We start from the raw sequence: 21,062 nt of genomic DNA, 5'->3' as shown, positions 1-21,062 counted from the left end.
AGTAAACAATACCTTTTATGGACTGTGTGCTTAGTAATATGTGTCTGAGTGACAAAGAGAGTGTTTCACTGATGTGTGGATGAGTGATCCAGTGTAAGTAGTGTATGTAGCAGTGTAAGTCACCTTGGTGAATAAGGCGTGTGGGCTGATAACACTACATGATGTTCACTGGAAGTCACTTTTGAGAAAAGCATCTGCTAAGTGGATAAATGTAAATGTAATATCACCAGGGCTATGACAAATTGAGTTCCATTTTAAGAACTCATATTTGAATCAAGTTTTTAAATATAATTTCATAAGTGTAACAAAAAACAATGTAAAGTATTAAAAAGTAAAGGAATTACTTATAAGTGGCACCCTGCTCAGAGGGTTCGCTGTCGCTCACCTTACGCTTTGGGATAGGCTCCAGACCGCTGAAACCATGCACCGGACAAGTGGTTTTTTTAAAATAGATGGCTCGATGGGTTTATTTATTAGCTGTTGTTTAAAAATAACAAAGTCTTTAGAAAATGAAGAAGCAATTTTTTTCTGATGTTTGTGTCAAACAGTCTTTTATCTTTGTGTTGAGTCTTTTAAAACATAAAGCTAAAATGTAAGGAAAATGTGCTCAGCTCAAGTGACAATATTTGGATGCTGGAATCCCAACTGTAAACAATTGTTTTGAAAAATAAGGGGCAACACTCTCAAATGTAAGTCAGTGCAATTTAAATCCCACAATCACTCACCAGTGAATAAGGCCATAACTTTACAATCCTCAGGTTATCGGAACATTATGAGAACATCGTATCCATCCATCCATCCATCTTCCATCTCGCTTGTCCTAATAGGGTCGCAGTGGCAGCAGGGAGAGCAGAGAGGCCCAGCCGCCCCTGTCCCCCGCAACTTCCTCCAGCTCGGGGATCCCCAGCCGTTCCCAGGCCAACTGTGAGATATAATCTCTCCAGCGAGTCCTGGGCCGACCTCGGGGCCTCGTCCCAGTTGGTCGTCCTTGGTATACCTCCAAAGGGAGGGGGCCCAGAGGACATCCTTATCAGTTGTCTGAACCACCTCAGCTGGCTCCTCTCAATGTGGAGGAGTAGCGGCTCTACTCTGAGTTCCTCCCGGATCTCCGAGCTCCTCACCCTGTCACAGAGAGTGAGACCCAACACCCTGCGGAGAAAACTAATTTCGACCGCTTGTATTCACCATCTTATTCTTTCGGTCATTACTCAAAGTTCATGACCATAGATGAGGGTAGGGACGTAGATCGACCAGTAAATGGAGAGCTTCGCCTTATGGCTCAGCTCCCCGTTCACCACTACAGTCCGGTACAGCAACAGCATTACTGCTGCCGCTGCTCCCAGTCTGCGGCCGATCTCACTCTCCCTTCTCCCCCCACTCATGAACAAGACCCCAAGATACTTGAACTCCTCCACCTGGGGCAAATTCTCTCCCCTTACCTGGAGAGGGCATGCCATCCTTTTCTGCGAGAACATCGTACACAAAGATATTAATTTCGGGGTATCCGTTCATCCACCCATGCAGTTGGAATAATTGCTTGTCCTGAGCAGGGTCATGATGAACCGGAGCCTATCCCAGATGCACTGGACAAAAGGCTGGGGGGGGTACACCCTGAGGTAGACATCAGTCTGTCACAGGGTAGCCACAAACAGAGGAAGCCCCACGCAGACACAGGGAGTACATACACACACCACACAGACTGAATGGGGATCAAACCTACATTCTCTCGCACCGCACAGGTATTGTGAGACAGCTGTGTTACTTGCTGCACAATTGTTCCACCCTAATTTCACGTTATGTGGAAGGGATTTTTTAAATGTTTGGCCCAGCTAGCATCCTTGGGACTTGTACCTAGCTCACAGCACTCCACCCAGTTCCAACAGCACGCTGTTCCACCCCCCTCTGGAAGTTATTAAATAGAGGTACATAACCACACCTGTGAAATATTGCAATCTTTTGACCTTCTGTCTTTGTTTTATGTATGTGGATGTATTTGCATTTTCTTGCCGTACTGTATCTATGTTGCTCTGTGACCCAGTTCTGTTCATTAAAATAATAAAAAAATCAATGTTCCCCTGTCTACCCAGCTGGGTAAGACCCAGCAGCCTATAGGTTTGACAAGGAGGAGATGAGCAGAACTCTGATCTTTCCAGTCCCGTCTGGACACGTAGTGGTTAACAGCAAATCGCGAGTCAGAGGTGCTCTCATCTCCCCAATTTTAGACTGACCTAATTCTGTCTCTCCAGTTTACCCCATCACAAAGGGGGCTCCCCAGCTGGGGCTTGGGCTGATCTGCAGCAGACAGTAGAAGGAGCCTTACTGGAACCCTCATCTGTCCTTATGTTTAGGACACAGCTGGAGACAAGCCATTCAGGAGGAGTCAGAAACACTGACCTACAAAAGGCCCTTCTGGAGCTCTTTGGGAGAAAACAGTAACACAACAGTAATCGCATCATTTTGGGGGCAACAGACAGTCAGTGGTCAGGATGATCACCTCGCAGTCAAGAGGCCCCAGCTTTGTATCCCGCTCCTGCTGTTGTACCCTAGAGCGGGGGACTCATCTTGACATTCAAGATACATAGGACAAGATGTTACACCCCATGCGTATATTACAACGGCTGTAGACAAGTTCCCAATCCAACCAACCTTACCAGGAAGCCACAGAGAACAACATCCATCATTGAGTTATAATGCATACAGTTATAACACTGTGCTGTATAAAAAAATAAATCATTGTGAGACTGCTTATTTATCATTGTAAGTCACCTTGAACGTAGGAGTCAACAAAATAATTGCTTAAGGTGAACCATATGCAGATAGAAATTGTTTGATTTTTACTTACTGATGAAATATGTGTGTAGTTTTGAGAACACTCACACTCAGGTAAGCAGTAGTTGTGCTGTGTCCTGCTGATCATTGTCTGGGGCTTGAGAAGCTTGCTCCTCCACCTGGTGTCCTTCAGCCCCTATACTAGCACATGGAAGGTGATGGAATGAAAGGTTTGGGTCACGATCTGAGGGTGGGACAAGTTTGATCACACTGCCCCTGAAGGGAAACACTTGTCTCGTGAAAGGACCATCAGCGCGAAGGGGCGGCACACTGGCCTTCTGTGAAGTGGTGGACATATGCTATGAATGCACAATGCTCTGGTCCCACATTGCTCCTCCCAGCCCCACTTTCAGTCCCAGGATGGTGCGGAGAAGGGGTGAGGGCAACACATTGTCAGTCCTAGTATGGTGAGGGAGGGTACATTGTCTGAGAGACAAAGGGGTGATTGTGGTCTAACTTCTGCTCATTGCAGGTGGTCCCTGGAACTGGGGGAGGCCCATGGTCAATGCTCCCTGCCCCCTTTCCACACTCTTCCAGCTACTGGGCACTCCAGCAAAACACCATAATATAAAGAGTGGATCTTATTATCAGGCAGCTTTAATTCTGGGGGTCCCAACCTCACCCTAATCATCTGTCCCAAACTAACTGAAAGACTTGAATTTGGCTCATACAGGATATGATTTGAGTTATTTGTATAACTTTCACACCAGAGCTCCAAAGATATTCTCAGTAAAATCTCAGATCTATCACAAAAAACCTCACTCTGTATTTGTGCAGTGAAGCCATTCATGATCATTTCTGCATTTTTTTGGTGAAAGGACTGTGATTCTGGATGTGTTTGCCATTACAGCCTTTTTCATGTCAGTTCATGGGAATCCCATAACGAAAAATTGAGATCACCTATATATATTAAAGAATAGTGTATGAAGCAAACGTAACTTTTGTATTTTTAATGATATGCCATATTCTTAAATTTTTTGTTTGCTTGAATCACACACACACACACACACACACATTTTCAGAACCGCTTGTCCCTTACGGGGTCACGGGGAACCGGAGCCAAACCTGGCAACACAGGGCATAAGGCCGGAGGGGGAGAAGACACACCCAGGACGGGACGCCAGTCCGTCGCAAGGCACCCCAAGCGGGACTCGAACCCCAGACCCACCGGAGAGCAGGACTGTGGTCCAACCCACTGCGTCACCGCACCCCCTGCTTGAATCACATGCAGTACTTTTTAGGATTGCTGTCCTCTAGTGGACAGAAGATGTTTTGCATGTCAGCATGGTGGCAGTGAGCAGCGCTGCTGTCTCACAGTGCCTGAGTGGTGTGAGAGAACGTGGGTTTGATCCTCGCTCGGTCTGTGTGGAGTTTGCATGTTCTCCCCGTGTCTGTGTGGGCTTCCTCTGGGTGCTCTGATTTCCTCCCACAGTCCCAAGACATGCTGTTCAGGATCTCCCATAGTGTGTGAGAGACACAGAGAGAGTGTGTTCCACTGATGTATGGATGAGTGACCCATTGTAAGTAGTGTATCTAGCAGTGTAAGTCACCATGGTAAATAAGGTATGTGGGCTAGTAACACTACATAGAGTTCATTGCAAGTTGCTTTGGAGAAAAGCATCTGCTAAGTGAATAAATGTAAATGTTCAGAAGCCCACTTGCTAAAGGGGAACTAAACACCTGCAACCTGGTGACAGACACAAACACTTTTTGCTTATCTTGCATGTTTATGCACAGCGCATACAGTCTCAGCCATTTATACCAGTGGTTCATTGAAGAAAACAGTCAGCGATGCTTATTGTCCAGCTGTTTCCCACCAAGGGAAGAGGAGTAAGGTGGAGGTGGAGTAAGGCAGGTGCAGAAATACTACACAGAAGGTTGGGAACCAGGAGAAACAAGAAATCTGTAAGAGAGAGTTTCACAAGAATGGTTTCAGTGCTGCAAGTATCCATGAAGAATTGAAAATTGGGATTTCAAGCCATGGGCACACAGCACAAATATGTGTATAGTTCATGTGTGTTGTAACCACTTACATTTACTGTTATATGCTTCTCTCTGTTATTGCCTGTGATCGATCAATCGATCGATCCATCCATCCATCCACACACACACACATTTTCAGAACCGCTTGTCCCATACGGGGTCACGGGGAACCGGAGCCTACCCGGCAACACAGGGCGTAAGGCTGGAGGGGGAGGGGACACACCCAGGACGGGACGCCAGTCCGTCGCAAGGCACCCCAAGCGGGACTTGAACCCCAGACCCACTGGAGAGCAGGACTGTGGTCCAACCCACTGCGCCACCGCACCCCCTCCACTGCGTCCATCCATTATGAATTCACTGTTCTATTTTCACTTATCTTCTGCAGGGTATTAGTGATCCAGAGTATATTCCAGAACCATAGGCAGGGTGCACCTGCAGCCTGCAGGGCAATCGCACACAGTCATTAGAAGGCATACTGCATCAGTCATCTGGTGTTCATCTGCAAACTCTGGACACACCGAGCTGGATTTGAACCCACGGCCATGCCAACATCCCCAAGAGCTGTGAAGTGCCAGGGCTACCTGCTGCACCACTGTGCTGGTGTACTGCCTATTTTACAGTCCCTTGCCTTTAAAAAATGATAAAACAGTCAGCATTTTAAATGGTTCTGCAATTCAGATTAAACTGTGCTCATTAATCTTAAGCATCAGACAGACTGGTAATCCATGCATAGCACTGTGGCTTTTGATCAGGTAGAAAATACAACTCTATAAATGACTCAGAGAGAAACCAGGCAAAAAAGAGTCAATTTGCACAAAACTGTCCTCTGCATGTGATGGTGTTTTTGCATTACTGAAGCAGTTGCCAGGCATTCAGGACAAAATGTGTGAAGCAGTGACCAGTTCTCAACCTTTTTACACAATACAATGTCGCACAGCTGATGTCTGTAGTGTCCACAGTGCTTTGATAAAAAGAGAGGGAAAATTTTTGTGTGTCCTTGTATACATCGTTTTGGTAGCAAAGGGCAATGGGAGGAGTGTATATGTTGTGTATATAGGAAAGTACACAGGGATTCTGGTCAAAAGTCATCATGCTGAACACGTTACTCCTGCTCTGGATCGGCTTCTGTCTCCTGTTCTTCCTCTTCAAGACTCGGAGACCCAAAAACTTCCCTCCTGGTCCACAGCCTATACCAATCTTTGGGAATCTGCTGCAGCTGAACCTCAGGAATCCCATCAAAGACCTGGAGAAGGTAGAGCAAAAGTCTCTTAATCAGAAGTACGCAAATTAAATTTAGTTCACTTTAGAATGTTCTTGTAAATTCCTTGTCTCAAAAAATGAAAAAGTAATGAAACACCCAGGTCAAAGAAATGGGACGAAATGAAACTCTTTTTCATAACTGAAAAGGATTTACAGTTGTGTGTATGTTCAAGCAGCTCTGATAAAATAGTGCCTTCCGGTGAATTTCATGAATTCAAAGAAATCAGCTTTTCCAAAGTGATTCTGCCTTATAAAGAATTTGTTTTGAAAGTCTCTTTCTGGATGAGACCGTAGGGAAGCTCTCTTTTGAAAACTCTCTTGTACATATCAATGTTATGTAAGTGACTGTACTGTGGACCCGTGGACAGAGACTCTCGTGAAAGATTAACTTTTCCGTAGATCCTCCAGTGATCTGTGGGTTCTCCTTTACATATCCCACTGCTTAATCTGAGATGTCCTTGATTTTTCATTTTTGCTTCCTATTTTAGTTGTAAAAAAGTGATCAGATGAATATGAAAAGCTTGTATGCATTTTCATCCATTAGTTTTACCTTCTGTTTATTTATGTACACATTTATTTTTTCTAACATCCCATTTTTCTGTTGTGTACTAGGGCCTGATATTTTTTCACTATAGAGTTTTAAAAATTTTATACTGCAACTCTAACCGTAAAAATTTGAAAAGTTATTTCAATGTAACGTCCGAAAGCGGTAAGTGATTTAATACATATGCATGCAGTAACGTGTTCTTTTACACAGCATGAGCTTTACTAGGAGAGACCAAGTTCTTTAAACAACTCTGCACCTTTGCACATCTGTTTTTTATGTAATGTGTTCCGAGTAGTACATGACATTTACTCATCAAGGACTTCTGACACACCTAACATTTTCACACACACACACACACACACACACACACACACACTTTCTGACCCGCTTGTCCCATACTGGGTCACGGGGAACCGGAGCCTAACCCGGCAACACAGGGCGTAAGGCTGGAGGAGGAGAGGAAACAGCCAGGATGGGACGCAAGTCCATTTCAAGGCACCCCAAGCGGGACTTGAACCCCAGACCCACTGGAGAGCAGGACCCAGTCCAACCCACTGCGCCACCGCGCCCCCCCCCCAACATTTTCATCAAAACGAAATAAACAATGTCAAAGCAATTTGTGTGTCTGTTTGTCTGTTCATATTGTAGCTATCAGAACGCTATGGGAAGGTTTTCTCTATATATTTTGGGGCAAGACCTGCGGTGGTACTGAATGGTCTTCAGGCCATGAAGGAAGCGATAGTAACTCAAGCTGTGGATTTCGCAGGGCGACCCAGTGGATTGTTGGTCAGCCATGCCACTGAGAAAAGAGGTAAAAGGCACAACACTGAACCCACATCTAATTTGTCACTGGACTGTCATTTTGCCTAAAATATGAAATATCTCTCCAGAATGAACACTGTGGGAAATATTTTACTATTAATGGCACCCAGCCAAGACTACTACCCATGTTAAACTGGGCGAATAAAAATATGATTCAAAATTGTAGGTGTCATATTTGCTGATTACGGTCCCAGCTGGAGGGAACACAGACGCTTTGCTCTGATGACCCTGAGGAACTTTGGTCTGGGGAAAAAGTCGATGGAGGACAGGATTCTGGAGGAGATATCCTACGTCACCACACTCTTGGAAAGAAGTGATGGTACTGAACATTAACATGACATATCTATTGTTTTGTCCCTCACCCTATAAATGAATGCATTTGAATAATTTGTGATAAAACAACATTTTAGCCCATGTTGACCACCAGCTGAAGAAGGCAAAACTGTTGGTGTTTAAATCAGTGTTATTTTTGCACAGGGAAATCAATGAATCCTCACACCCTGTTTCACAAAGCCGCTTCTAACATCATCTGTTCTATTCTGTTTGGGACCCGATATGAGTACGATGACGAATTTCTTCAGCATATTATTCACCTATACATGGATAATACCAAGATTGCCAATGGACCTTGGGCTATGGTAAATGCATCACAAATAAAAGTCTCAAACTAAAATTACAAATAAATTCTGGACAAAATTTCAATATGAAAAATGTGATAATTCTCCCCCCTGCAGCTCTACGATACTCTTCCTATGATTCGTAGGATTCCTCTGCCTTTTCAAAGGGTCTTTCACAACATGAATGAACTAAAACGGATTTCCGCAGACCAAATTGCTCAGCACAAGAGCAGCCGGGTCCCAGGCGAGCCCCGAGACTTCATTGACTGCTATTTGGATGAAATGGAAAAGGCACGAAATCCTCGTTCTCTGTTATATGATCTGCCTTGAGAGTTGAAAATGTTCTAGAGTTGACACCCAGTGAAATATTCCTATACAGCATATGAAAGCGTTACAGTTCTCTTCTTTGAATGAAGTATAATGTGAGGTCAGTGGGGAGTCCACAGCAGTAAGGATGAAGTTATACCAGAATTTACCTGTGTGTCTTCTTGTCTTCTTCCCTGCTGAATACAGAGAGGTAATGGAGGCTCTAACTTTGATGAACGCCAGTTAATAATGTATATTCTGGACATTCATGTTGCTGGAACAGACACTACCTCCAACACCCTTCTCGCTGCCTTCCTGTACCTTATGAATCACCCAGATGTTCAAGGTAGGTAACTGCTGACTATTGTTTCCCCAATTGTATATTTGGTCTTGATGATTTATAATCCAGATGATACATCTCAGAAGGGAAGTATTAAACATGAACGTCCTTATCCTGTGCAGCGAGGTGCCAGCAGGAGATTGATGCTGTGCTTGGAGAGAGAGCACACGCCTCCTTTGAGGACAAACACAAGATGCCTTATGTGCAGGCCATGATCCATGAAGTCCAGCGCATTGCCAACATTGTACCTCTTAGTGTCTTCCATCGTACCACCAAAGACACACAATTGATGGGCTACGACATTCCCAAGGTAAGGCTTCATTAGAGGTGGGTAGTAACGGGTTAGTTTTAATCAGTTACTTGTACTCTAGTAAATTTTTGGAGAAAATTAACTTTCCAGAGGAAATTTTTGTATCAGTATATTTTACTTTTACTGAAGTACATTTTAAAAGAAAAAATGTCCTATTACCCTGTTACATTTCTGTCACCTTCTCTTTATTACTTTTTAATTTTTCATATTTAATGTTTAATTTTCTATCCTTAAAACTAATAAATCTGGTATTACAGTGAATCATGACATCTGTGGATTTCTTGTAGTCAGCTGCCAGTCACAGTTATGTACATGGCGAACCATTAAAAATGTGTCTGCACTGTCAGATGACTTCTTTTGTTGATTCCATTGGCCACATGTTCTGACTGTGAAACCAGTCAGAGCTACTGTTACGTTTCATCGCGCCTTCATTGACAACAAATTCACTTGTCCAAGAAACTGAGTTGGAAAAGACATGAGTTGAAATATGTTTAAAATGTAAAGAATTGACATTTTCTGTGTTGTGAGAATTGCAGACATCTCAAGTCTGAAGGAAATCAACATCACACCCTTGACTCTTGCAAGTGATCATAACCTCCTGACACCCCAGCCACCCAGTCTGTCACTTTTCCTGGGAGTGACAGCTCTCCCTGAAATCAATTTTTCAAAGTTGAGATTTCTTCAACTGAATAGTCCAACACTTAATGAGATCAGTTATTCCGTTATTGTAAACATCAATCGGAAGTTCAAAGTTTTACAAGAACTGTAATCAGCTATGCAGCTTAAAAATGGATCACTTAATTTAAATATACAAAGTATTATTGATCTGAAGGATTTTAATTCACTTCTAAAGAAACAAAGTTTTAGAAATCTGGGAAATGTTTGTTAATTAACATTTATTACATTGATTAATATGCTAATAAACTGAGTGTGAACATTATGAATTGCAGGATTGAGATCAATTTTGGAGGTTAACTGTAATGACAACACATTCACCCACATCTCCCACATGTGTGTTGTCATCCTTGTTTTCTAACTGATGTCAATGTACATGAACCTCATACATACTGCAAAAAACATGTTACTGTTAGAATTGCTACGTATACAGTAATTAGGTAACCACCTCCGTGGCTTCCTTCTTGCCACTCTGCTACGCAGGCCGCTTTTATGAAGTGCTCTGGAAGTGGTTGACTGATGCACATTGGCTCCCATTGCAGCCACTGATCTCTGTATATTTTTTTACATTTACATTTATTTATTTAGCAGACACTTTTCTCCAAAACGACTTCCAGTAAACTCTATGTAGTGTTATCAGTCCAAACACCTTATTCACCAAGGTGACTACTGTAACCCTTTCAAAGCTGTTGTTGGCTTCAGAGTAGCATCTCTTAGCAATTTTCATCTTGCCCTGGTGTTCTGTTTTGGACCTGATACTTTTTAAATTTTACAGTTTAATGTTTATTAATTTATTATTTTTTTCAAGTAACAGTACTTCAATATTCTCTTTGGCTACTGTACCAGCCTCTGGGCTTCATACATATCTTAAATTAGAAAAATAACATTCAGCTGTTCTCATGTCAAAATTTAGGGGAGTTTTATTGATTCAGTTTCTCATCTTCTTACGTTTACATTTACTCATTTAGCAGGTACTTTTCTCCAAAGCAACATGCCTTTCAGTGAACAATACAAAGAGTGCATTACGTTCCTGTGCTGTAATTTTCTCTCCTTCTTTTCTTTCCTTCAGGACACCCTCATTATTCAAAACCTTACATCTGTACTTTATGAGGAGAGCCAGTGGAAGTTCCCCCATGACTTCAACCCCTCAAACTTCCTGAATGAGCAGGGAGAGTTTGTGAAGCCTGAGGCCTTCATGCCTTTTTCTGCAGGTACAATAAATTGGAATTATTGGAAGCCATTCATGCAGTTAAAACCATTAAGAATTAAATGAAATATAATGAATATGAGGAATATATAGAAATGTCTCATACGATTGACATGTATGTGCTTTATTGGTAGGCCCTCGGATGTGCCTTGGAGAGGGTCTTGCACGCATGGAGCTCTTCTTATTTTTGGTCACTCTGCTGCGTCGCTTCCAGTTTGTCTGGCCTGAAGATGCTGGGGAACCTGACTACACCCCTATTTTTGGTGTGACTCTCACACCAAAACCATACAGTATGGGTGTCAGGCTAAGATGTCACCAGGCAGAATGAAGAAACCAGCCTACAGTTAAATATTCATTATACAGTTAATCTTCACAAATGTATTATGACTACAAATGACAATGCTATTCCCGAATGGAGTAAAAAATAAATACACTGTGATTCAAAAATATTTCTATGTCAGTAAAATTAAATGTACTCTTCTGAGCAAATGCTAGGTTACCACTATTATTATGCCTGTTTACACATACAAGGAATTTGTCTTGGTGACAGGAACTTCCACAGCACAGACAGAATGACAGTGGCAAGACACAGATAATAAAAGCAGAGTGGGCTAATAAAAGATAAAAAAATATATAGAGTATAAAGTACACAATATACAAAACAGACACTAGACATTATATGTTTGTACAGGTATGTTATATACAATGCAAGGGAAAGTAAATAAGAGATATGATGTGAAAAATAAATATAAATATAAATAGCGTTGTTTATTGCACCAGTTTACTCCCTAGGGGGCATTTAGCTGTTCGTGAGGTAGATGGCCTGGCTAAGAAGATGCCAGACAGGATGATGAGGCAGCAGGGTTCATTTAAACATTCAGATTAATGTTTAATTTGACTAAAGGATGAGAACTGCAAATGTTTGTGCTGTACTCAGATGTAGTCATCAGGATTCTTTTTGAAAAGTGAAGATGTGTTTTGCAAATATGAGATTATTTCCACAATGTCATTAAAATAAATTCTAATTTGTATGAAAGTGATCTCTCCTTACTCCTTAAAAATTTTGCCAGAAGTATACATTTTAGGGAAATTAATTTCTGAACGCCATCAGGGTTTTTTGAAATCAGGATGCAAGTCCAGAGTGCTTTCTGAGGAACTGTCCTGAGGCCAACCTAGGAGCTGAAGATGTATGGGAGAGCAACATAGGAGGTCGCGATACAAAGGTTTGTGGTGCAAAAAGTGAGGGTCGAGATCCAAAAGCCATTGTCATTGTTTAAAGAACAACAGGGCATAATCCGAGGAACAAAGAGCAAGGATTAAGGAACTAGGAAGAGCGCAAGGAAAAATGTGTTGTCTCAACGAGATTCCATTTTCGTGGTACCTCACTCTTCTAAAGAACACTGCAATGACATACGGGTGTACGGAAAATGCTTTAGGTTGAACTAGATTGACGTCCCTTGTGGCCATCTTTTGTATTGCCTTCAGTGTCATTGTGCACAAAGAGATCCAGAGATAGACTCAGTTGCAGGTGTGTGTTTATTGGAGTTGGGTCAAGCAGGGGAATGGACAGGCAAGGGTCGTCGATCTGCAAACATTGTACAAAGGGGCAGGTAAAAACCAGAACCGGTAAAACAAGAGCAAAGGGTCAAGTAACCAGGCTGGAGTAACACAAAGGTAAGGACTCGGGGTGATTGTGAAGAGCTGCGGATTCTCCATCGAAGTTTCGCGGCTTGGGGCATTTGGACAGCCCCTTTGTACCCTGTCTCCTTAATCAATCGCAGGTGCGGTCGACATGCTTGCGGTGGGGGAGCAACACTCAGGGGTTGTGACAATAAAATTGGCGTATTTAATTTAAGCCATGTTTTTTAATGTTTTACAGCTTTAGAATTCTAACAGTGCCTGTTATTGTTTACTGTCACAAAAAGAATTTCTATGCTATATTATTGTTCATATATTACTGACTTGAAACTTTTATCCAAGACAACACAGAATTTCACCCGTTTACATTGCTGGGTTATTTGACAGAAACACAGCAATGCAAGTAATTTACCCAAAACTATTCCCAGAGTAAAAGGCAGAGGGATCTAAAAACCATCTAGTTCTTCAGACAGTGTCCTTAATCTTTTCAGTGATGGAAACTGGTGGACCACAGTAACAATCCTAGATTAGACTTACTATGACAGATGGACAACTATTCCAATCCAACTATATTAAATGACAATTTGGTACAAGCCCAAGGTGTAAAATTAAAGGCAAACATTCAGTTGATCTCAGGTCAGACTGGTTGTAACTGGTCCAGTTTCACATCTTCTTGATCATGCTGTACCCCTTCAGGATACTTTTATTCTTCAAATCCTTGGCTTTATGAGAAGAGCCAGTGGAAGTTCCCCCATGACTTCAACCCCTCCAACTTCCTGACCATGCTGGGAGAGTTTGTGAAGCCTGAGGCCTTCATGCCTTTTTCTGCAGGTGAAATAAATTAATAACAGCAATTAAAGGAAAAAAAAAAAAAAACTGGTTGAACTTTATATGTCAAACATACAGATATCTCTCTTGATTGACATGTATGTGTTTTAATGACAGGTCTTTGGATGTGTCTTGGGGGGGTCTTCCATGTATGGAGCTCATGCTGTTTTTGGTCATTACTTCATTGCTTCCAGTTCATCTGGCCAGAAGATGCTGGAGAGTCTGACAACACCCTTATTTTTGGTGGAATCATAACCCTTCTCTATGAATCTTATATAAACAGGATTTGCACATTTCCACAAACTCTTAAGTATCCTTACAAGGGTGAAGAGCTGGTCTACTGTTCCACAGTCAGAAAGGAATCCACATCTTTTCTTCTCAGTGTGAAGCTTGAATATCACCCCTTGGGAGTTCTTTCCAACAGCATTGCACCATGACTTCCTGGGAAGGTTGAGGAGCATAATCCAGTGACAGTTAAAACACACTTCCTGGTCTATTTTTTTTTTTTTAAAAAAAACAACTCCTAGGAAATAAACCTAGGTTCTTCAAAACAATGATGGCACATCTACTTCATTCAGGATTTCCTAAAAGTACTTCTTTCACCTTTTTAGTTCTTCAGAACCTTCAGGTCAAATCCAGATTCCTCCATGCTAATAATGCCCAATGGGTCTCCTTATTTTTTCAACATGACTGTATCTGTCACAGGCCTTTGGACTGCTGCCATGATAGGTACAGAATACCTTTCCACTGCAGCTCCTCATGGCAACTTTGAACCATGTCTGTTCTGACTCCATGTCCTTCGCTTCACTCAGAATGCAAGAGCAGTTCTGTTGGAAGTGAACAGCTATGATTATAAAGTGGGATTTTCACCAGGGGTTCCCAGGAGACACTTGTTCCTTGGTTGGACCTCCCAGATTTGTATAATAGTCATTTGTGTTCAACATGTGTTCTAAGTGCAATTCTGAGCTACTTTGTGTTAAAATATGCAGTTTGTTATGGCCAACCTGGGACTAGCACAGACATCCAACAGCAACCCATGTTTGGGTTTGGATCAGGTTGAAAGTTCTCTATTACTTCACCCAAGGTTTCTCTGCAATTACCCAGATGAACATTAAGGTCTCCCAGCAGGACTATGGAGTCAGTGTACAGCAGCATCTATAACAGCACAGCAAGAAAGACAATGTGTATACAGTTGTAAAAAAAATCAATTGAGTCCTTTGGAATTATCTGTATTCCTGCATTAATTTGCTTCTAAAATGTGATTTTTTCTTCATCTAAATCATAATACATTTAGAAGAAGCAGAATAAATTTAAATGATTTATACACAAACAATGATTCATTGAACTCATTCGGGAAACAATGAACTGTATCATGAAATTGTACAGGAGAATGCCAGGGTCCGTTTCATGGGAAACTTAATAAAAGTTGAGCCATGCAAAGTGAAACTGATCCTAAATTGATCCTAAGGATAGTAGTAAATCAAAAAGAAACCATTTTGCATTTAAAGGGACCTCACCTTTGAATGATTTGACAAGGTAATCGCACTAGGAGTGTAAGGCTCCAGATAATATACCTTTCAGAATGTCATGCCCCCGGGAACAAGAGGATCGCCAACACCTGCGAGTAATCAATATGACCCGGGACCAAAGGAACTCCATGTCCGCAAGATGACGTGGACTCTTACAATTGCCCTTGTGGTCTTGCAGTATCAGTGGTCCTGGTCTGCGCTTTGCATCCTGCCTAGTGTTCCTGGTTTTTGACCCTCGCCTGTCTTCTACGACCACTGAGTTTTTCCTAGTCTGGGTATCAGCGTCTGTGCCTTGTACAACCTTCGCCTGACCCTGATAATATCCTGCCATTCGAACTTTGAGAAAGGAATAAAACCAACCCGCAAATGGGTCCACAACCTACCTGTCTGTCTTCAGTCCGTCTGTTACCATGACAGAGAATCCCTGCTGCTTTACAGTTCCTTCAACTCAACAAGGATGAGATCTGTGGGGGGGATTTGGTGAAATTCAGTGATTCAAATATGTAATGTTTAAAAAAATCTTTTCTATACCATTTTTCCCTAAATGTTATTTATCCCATTTTATTTATTTGTATTTTATTGTCTTATTTTGTTCCACTTACATGCTTCTTCTTTCATTGTAAACTCTGCAAAGTAATTTCATTTATAAAATATCAACAGATTTTCTGTACAATAAAGGATAATTCAAGTTCGTCAGTAATACAAATAAGGGACCATTCAAAGTCTTTCATATGTAAAACAAAGGTAAATTAAATACATACAAAGACACATGCATAAACATAAGAAACATACATAAAAAGTACACATTGCATATCAAAGTGTAAACAGAAATGTCTGGGACCCAGGTAAATCATTTAGCATAAATCCAACAACATGACTTAGCTACAGTTCAAAAGACAGTGTGGGTATTGTGAGTAAAGCAAAGTGGAAAGGACAGCTGAACAACAGTCATGCTGGGCACATTAATTCTGCTCTGGGTCGGGTTTTGGCTTTTACTCTTCCTATTCAGGACTAGGAGACCCAAGAACTTCCCCCCTGGTCCTTGGCCTGTACCAATCTTTGGGAATCTGCTGCAGCTAAACCTGGCCAATCCTATCAAAGACCTGGGCAAGGTAGAGTAAAATTCTACTTATCAAAAGTATGCAGATTAAATTTATCTTAATTTAGTTAAATTAGTGTATCCCTTTCCCCTCCAGCCTTGCGCCCTGTGTTGCCGGGTTAGGCTCCGGCTCGCCGTGACCCCGCTTGGGACAAGTGGCTTCGGAGAATGTGTGTGTGTATGTGTGTGTAGTTAAATTTAGACCTAGAGAAGGTATAAAAAATATTAAATGAATTTAAGGGTTTAAAATAATCCCAGTAGATATCATTCGTCATTTGTACCAAATTACTAAAGTTTTTTTTTTTGTTGCATATTGAGACTTTAACCAGACTTGCATAGAGGCAGCCATTTACAGAGCAAGACTGTCGTACATAATTTGTTGTTTCCAGCCCTGTTTCTATATGTGCTCATGTTTTCATTATCAAAATTAACCAAGAAAACAGCCATGTAATCAAACTTAGTTCACTCTAGTGTGTTTCTCTGTCCATGCTGCAGCTGTCAGAGCGCTATGGGAAGGTTTTCTCTCTGTATTTTGGGGAAAGACCTGCGGTGGTATTGAATGGTCTACAGGCCATGAAGGAAGCAATGGTCATTCGAGCTGTGGATTTTGCAGGACGACCTCTAGGAATGATGGTAACTCATCTGGGTGACGGAAAAGGTAACACGTGCATCTGATTTTTATACATCTGTTTCAGTGAAAGAATTCCTCTATATGTGCTTCTTTAATGTTCTTCAATAAATATTATCCTCCCTTGCTTTTCATGACCATATTCACGGTCAGAGAATCCCGGTTTGTATTGCAGTTTTGAGGTAATAAATATTGCAAAGCATTTGACTATGATGAATACTGGACCGGGGGGGTGCAGTGGTGCAGTGGGTTGGACCAGGTCCTGCTCTCTAGTGGGTCTGGGGTTCGAGTCCCGCTTGGGGTGCCTTGCGACAGACTGGCGTCCTGTCCTGGGTGTGTCCCCTCCAGCTTTGCGCCCTGTGTTGCCAGGTTAGGCTCTGGCTCCCTGCGACCCTGAATTGGTCAAGTGGTTCTGTGTGTGAATACTGGACCAAATAAAGAATGTAATAATGCCAATGAGCTACTATTGGACTACTTGATAGTAATATGTTCTATGGTATACATTTCCTTTTGGATCTAGCATAGTAATCAAATTATTTCAGCATTGGCAATATCTGCTAAAATAAAATTTTACTTTGAAGACATATCAGATAATATTGCTTATCCATCTTACCACCCCCTCAACATTGTCAGTATTAATAATAAGACATTTCAAAATTTTAGGTATTGTTATGGCTGACTATAGTCCCAGCTGGAAGGAACACAGACGCTTTGCTCTGATGACACTGAGGAACTTTGGTCTGGGGAAAAAGTCCTTGGAGGACAGGATTTTGGAGGAGATATCCTACGTCACCACACTCTTGGAAAGAAGTGATGGTACTGAACATTAACATGCAACACGTTTAGTTTTCAACATATCCATTTTTTTTTGTCTCTCAGATGAAATATTTTAAACATATTTCAAATGCATTCAGTTAGGGGGGCATGATAGCACAGTGGGTTGGACCGGGTCCTGCTCTCTGGTGGGTCTGGGGTTCGAGTCCCACTTGGGGTGTCTTGTGATGGACTGGTGTCCTGTCCTGGGTGTGTCCCCACCCCCTCCAGCCTTGTGCCCTGAGTTGCTGGGTTAGACTCCAGTTTCCTGCGACCCTGTATTGGACAAGCGGTTCAGACAGTGTGTGTGTGCATTCAATTAATGTTTCTTGTGCTACAGAAAGGTGACATTGTTGGTGTGTAAACTGATTATTTATTTACAGGGAAATCCATAAATCCTCAGATTCTGTTCCACAAAGCTGCATCCAACATCATTTGCTCCATTTTGTTTGGGAACCGATATGAGCATGATGATGAATTTCTACAACGTCTTCTTAAAATATTCAGAGAGATCACTACCATGGTCAACGGCCCTTGGACTATGGTAAGCATTATTTATCTAAAGGCTAAATACTAAACAGGAGAAAATTTCATTCTCAGTTTTAATTTTTGATGCAACTCATCATATTAATTTTTTTCAACTGCAGCTCTATGATACGCTACCATTCTTGAAATACTTTCAATTGCCTTTTAAGAAGACCTTTGAGAATATGGAAATTCTGAAGAAGATTGCTGCAGACCAAATTGCTCAGCACAAGAGCACCCAGGTCCCAGAAGAGCCTCGCGACTTCATTGACTGCTACCTGGACGAAATGGAAAAGGCACTAAAATCCTTCACTGTTCTATGATCTGCTATAAGCGTTGAAAGTGATTTGATATTGAAGGAATATTCATACATATTGATTAGACTCTAAGGGGGGCGCGGTGGCGCAGTGGGTTGGACCGCAGTCCTGCTCTCCGGTGGGTCTGGGGTTCGAGTCCCGCTTGGGGTGCCTTGCGACGGACTGGCGTCCCGTCCTGGGTGTGTCCCCTCCCCCTCCGGCCTTACGCCCTGTGTTGCCAGGTTAGGCTCCGGTTCCCCGTAACCCTGTATGGGACAAGCGGTTCTGAAAATGTGTGTGTGTGTGTGTGTGTGTGTGATTACACTCTGAATGAGTGGCAGCTGCAAGTCATTTATAAAATGTAGGTGACCAAAAAAAAAACAGGCTGAGATTCTGAAATCCTGGGATAACACCTCATTGCACAGAATGACACCTTTGGTTAGCAAAATGTTTATAGGACTGTGGATGGAATTATTTCAAGTGAACTCTGCTTGAAGTGTGATATTACCCAATGAAGTCTGCTGCCCATAAAGTGAAAAGAAGCACAGCATTCACATCAAAAGAGGTCGGTGCAGATATTCATCCTTGCCAGGCTGGCATGGGTGTCATATCTTGAGGGCATTTAAAATGTGGTTAATTTGCTGCTATGAAGTTGATAAAATGACCAAACTGTGGAAGGACCTTGAGAAAAATCTATTTAAAGCAGCCCTTATATTAACAACAATTATGTTAACCAGAAAACTTCTATCTTTTTTTTCTACCAGAGAGGTGAAGGTTTCTCCCTCTTCAATGAAAGTCAGTTAATAATCTTATGTGTGGAGCTCCACATTGCTGGAACAGACACCATCTCCAATACTCTCCTCACTGCCTACCTGTACCTCACAACTCACCCAGATGTTCAGGGTAATTAGGCAGCAGAAAATTCTCTAACTACTGAGTATAGCTGGACTTCATAACTTAGAAAAAAGAGTGTAATTGAAAGAAAAAGTGTTAATCATGTATGTCCTTATCCTATCCAGCGAGATGTCAGCAGGAGATTGATGCTGTGCTTGGGGACAGAGCACACGCCTCCTTTGAGGACAGACACAAGATGCCGTATGTGCAGGCCATGATCCATGAAGTCCAACGCATGGCCAACATTATACCTCTTAGTGTCTTTCACCGTACCACGAAAGACACACAGCTGATGGGCTACAACATTCCCAAGGTCATGCTTCATACACACTTTGGATTGCTGTACAAATTAGTATGAAGCCTAACTATAATAAGACTTTACAAGTTCTTCTTAGTTATTTGACTGACTTTGCACTGTGTCTTTCTTTGGGTCTCCTTCAGGGCACCCTCATTATTCAAAACCTTACATCTGTACTTTATGAGGAGAGCCAGTGGAAGTTCCCCCATGACTTCAACCCCTCAAACTTCCTGAATGAGCAGGGAGAGTTTGTGAAGCCTGAGGCCTTCATGCCTTTTTCTGCAGGTACAATAAATTGGAATTATTGGAAGCATTTGATGGAATTAAAACCTCCAGGAACTAACCTTAGCCTTGTCAACATAAGTAATTTACGGAAATTTCTCTCATATGATTGACATTTGTTTTACTGGTAGGCCCTCGGATGTGTCTTGGAGAGGGTCTTGCACGCATGGAGCTCTTCTTATTTTTGGTCACTCTGCTGCGTCGCTTCCAGTTTGTCTGGCCTGAAGATGCTGGGTTGCCTGACTACACCCCTGTTTTTGGGGTAACTGTGTCACCAAAACCATACAGTATGGGTGTCAGGCTAAGATGTCTTCAGACAGAATGAAGAAACCAGCCTACAGTTAAATATTCATTATACAGTTAATCTTCACAAATGTATTATGACTACAAATGACAATGCTGTTCCCAAATGGAGTAAAAGATAAGTACACTGTGATTCAAAAATATTTCTATGTCAGTAAACTTAAATGTACTCTTTTGTGCAAATGCTAAATTACCACTATCATGATGCTAGTTGTGCCTGAAAGTGTGATTTTTAAGGAAATTAGCAAATGAATGAATGAATGAATGAATGAATGAGCTTTATTGGCAAGTATGTTTACACATACAAGGAATTTCTCTTGATGACAGAAACTTCCACAGCACAGACAGAATGACAGTGACAAGACACAGATAATAAAAGTAGAGTGGGCTAATAAAAGATAAAAAAAATATATAGAGTATAAAGTACACAATATACAAAACAGACACTAGACATTATATGTTTGTACAGGTATGTTATATACAATGCAAGGGAAAGTAAATAAGAGATATGATGTGAAAAATAAATATAAATATAAATAGCGTTGTTTATTGCACCAGTTTACTCCCTAGGGGGCATTTAGCTGTTCGTGAGGTAGATGGCCTGAGGGAAGAAACTTTTCCTGTGCCTGGCTGTCCTGGTGCTCAGTGCCCTGTAGCGCTGGCCACATGGCAAAAGTTCAAAGAGGAAGTGGCCTGGGTGCGAAGGGTCTAGGATGATTTTGCCAGCCCCTTTTCTCACTCTGGATGACTACAATTCTTGGAGAGTGGTGGAGGGTGTGCCGATGATTCCTCCAGCCGTCCGGAGTATCCGCTGTAATCTTCTGAGGTATGATTTTGTAGCTGAGCAGAACCAGACAGTTATAGAGGTGCAGAGGACAGACTGGATGACTGCAGAGTAGAACTGCATCAGCAGCCTCTGTGGCACTTTGAACTTCCTCAGCTGGCGAAAGAAATACAACCTCTGGTGGGCCTTCTTCACAATGGAGTCTATGTGGGGCTCCCACTTCAGGTCCTGTGAGACGGTGGTGCCCAG

At 42.0% G+C, this 21,062-nt stretch overlaps 2 protein-coding genes across 2 annotated transcripts; both read left to right on the top strand.

Moving 5' to 3' along the window:
- Positions 1-5,893: 5,893 nt before the first annotated feature.
- Positions 5,894-11,476, top strand: LOC108926356 (cytochrome P450 2F2-like). Its single transcript, XM_018739026.2, has 9 exons — positions 5,894-6,064; positions 7,268-7,430; positions 7,608-7,760; positions 7,919-8,079; positions 8,176-8,349; positions 8,572-8,710; positions 8,827-9,014; positions 10,759-10,900; positions 11,031-11,476. Exons 1-9 carry the CDS (start codon positions 5,903-5,905, stop codon positions 11,222-11,224), a joined length of 1,476 nt encoding a protein of 491 aa, XP_018594542.1. The 5' UTR covers positions 5,894-5,902; the 3' UTR covers positions 11,225-11,476.
- Positions 11,477-15,798: 4,322 nt separating this feature from the next.
- LOC108926355 (cytochrome P450 2J6-like) lies at positions 15,799-20,338 on the top strand. Its single transcript, XM_018739025.2, has 9 exons — positions 15,799-16,003; positions 16,486-16,648; positions 17,282-17,434; positions 17,815-17,975; positions 18,079-18,252; positions 19,017-19,155; positions 19,272-19,459; positions 19,588-19,729; positions 19,858-20,338. Exons 1-9 carry the CDS (start codon positions 15,842-15,844, stop codon positions 20,049-20,051), a joined length of 1,476 nt encoding a protein of 491 aa, XP_018594541.1. The 5' UTR covers positions 15,799-15,841; the 3' UTR covers positions 20,052-20,338.
- Positions 20,339-21,062: the final 724 nt, after the last annotated feature.

The sequence above is a fragment of the Scleropages formosus genome, chromosome 7 (assembly GCF_900964775.1).
Source record: "Scleropages formosus chromosome 7, fSclFor1.1, whole genome shotgun sequence".
NCBI classification, from domain to species: domain Eukaryota; kingdom Metazoa; phylum Chordata; class Actinopteri; order Osteoglossiformes; family Osteoglossidae; genus Scleropages; species Scleropages formosus.
This window is presented reverse-complemented; position numbering and strand designations above follow the sequence as displayed.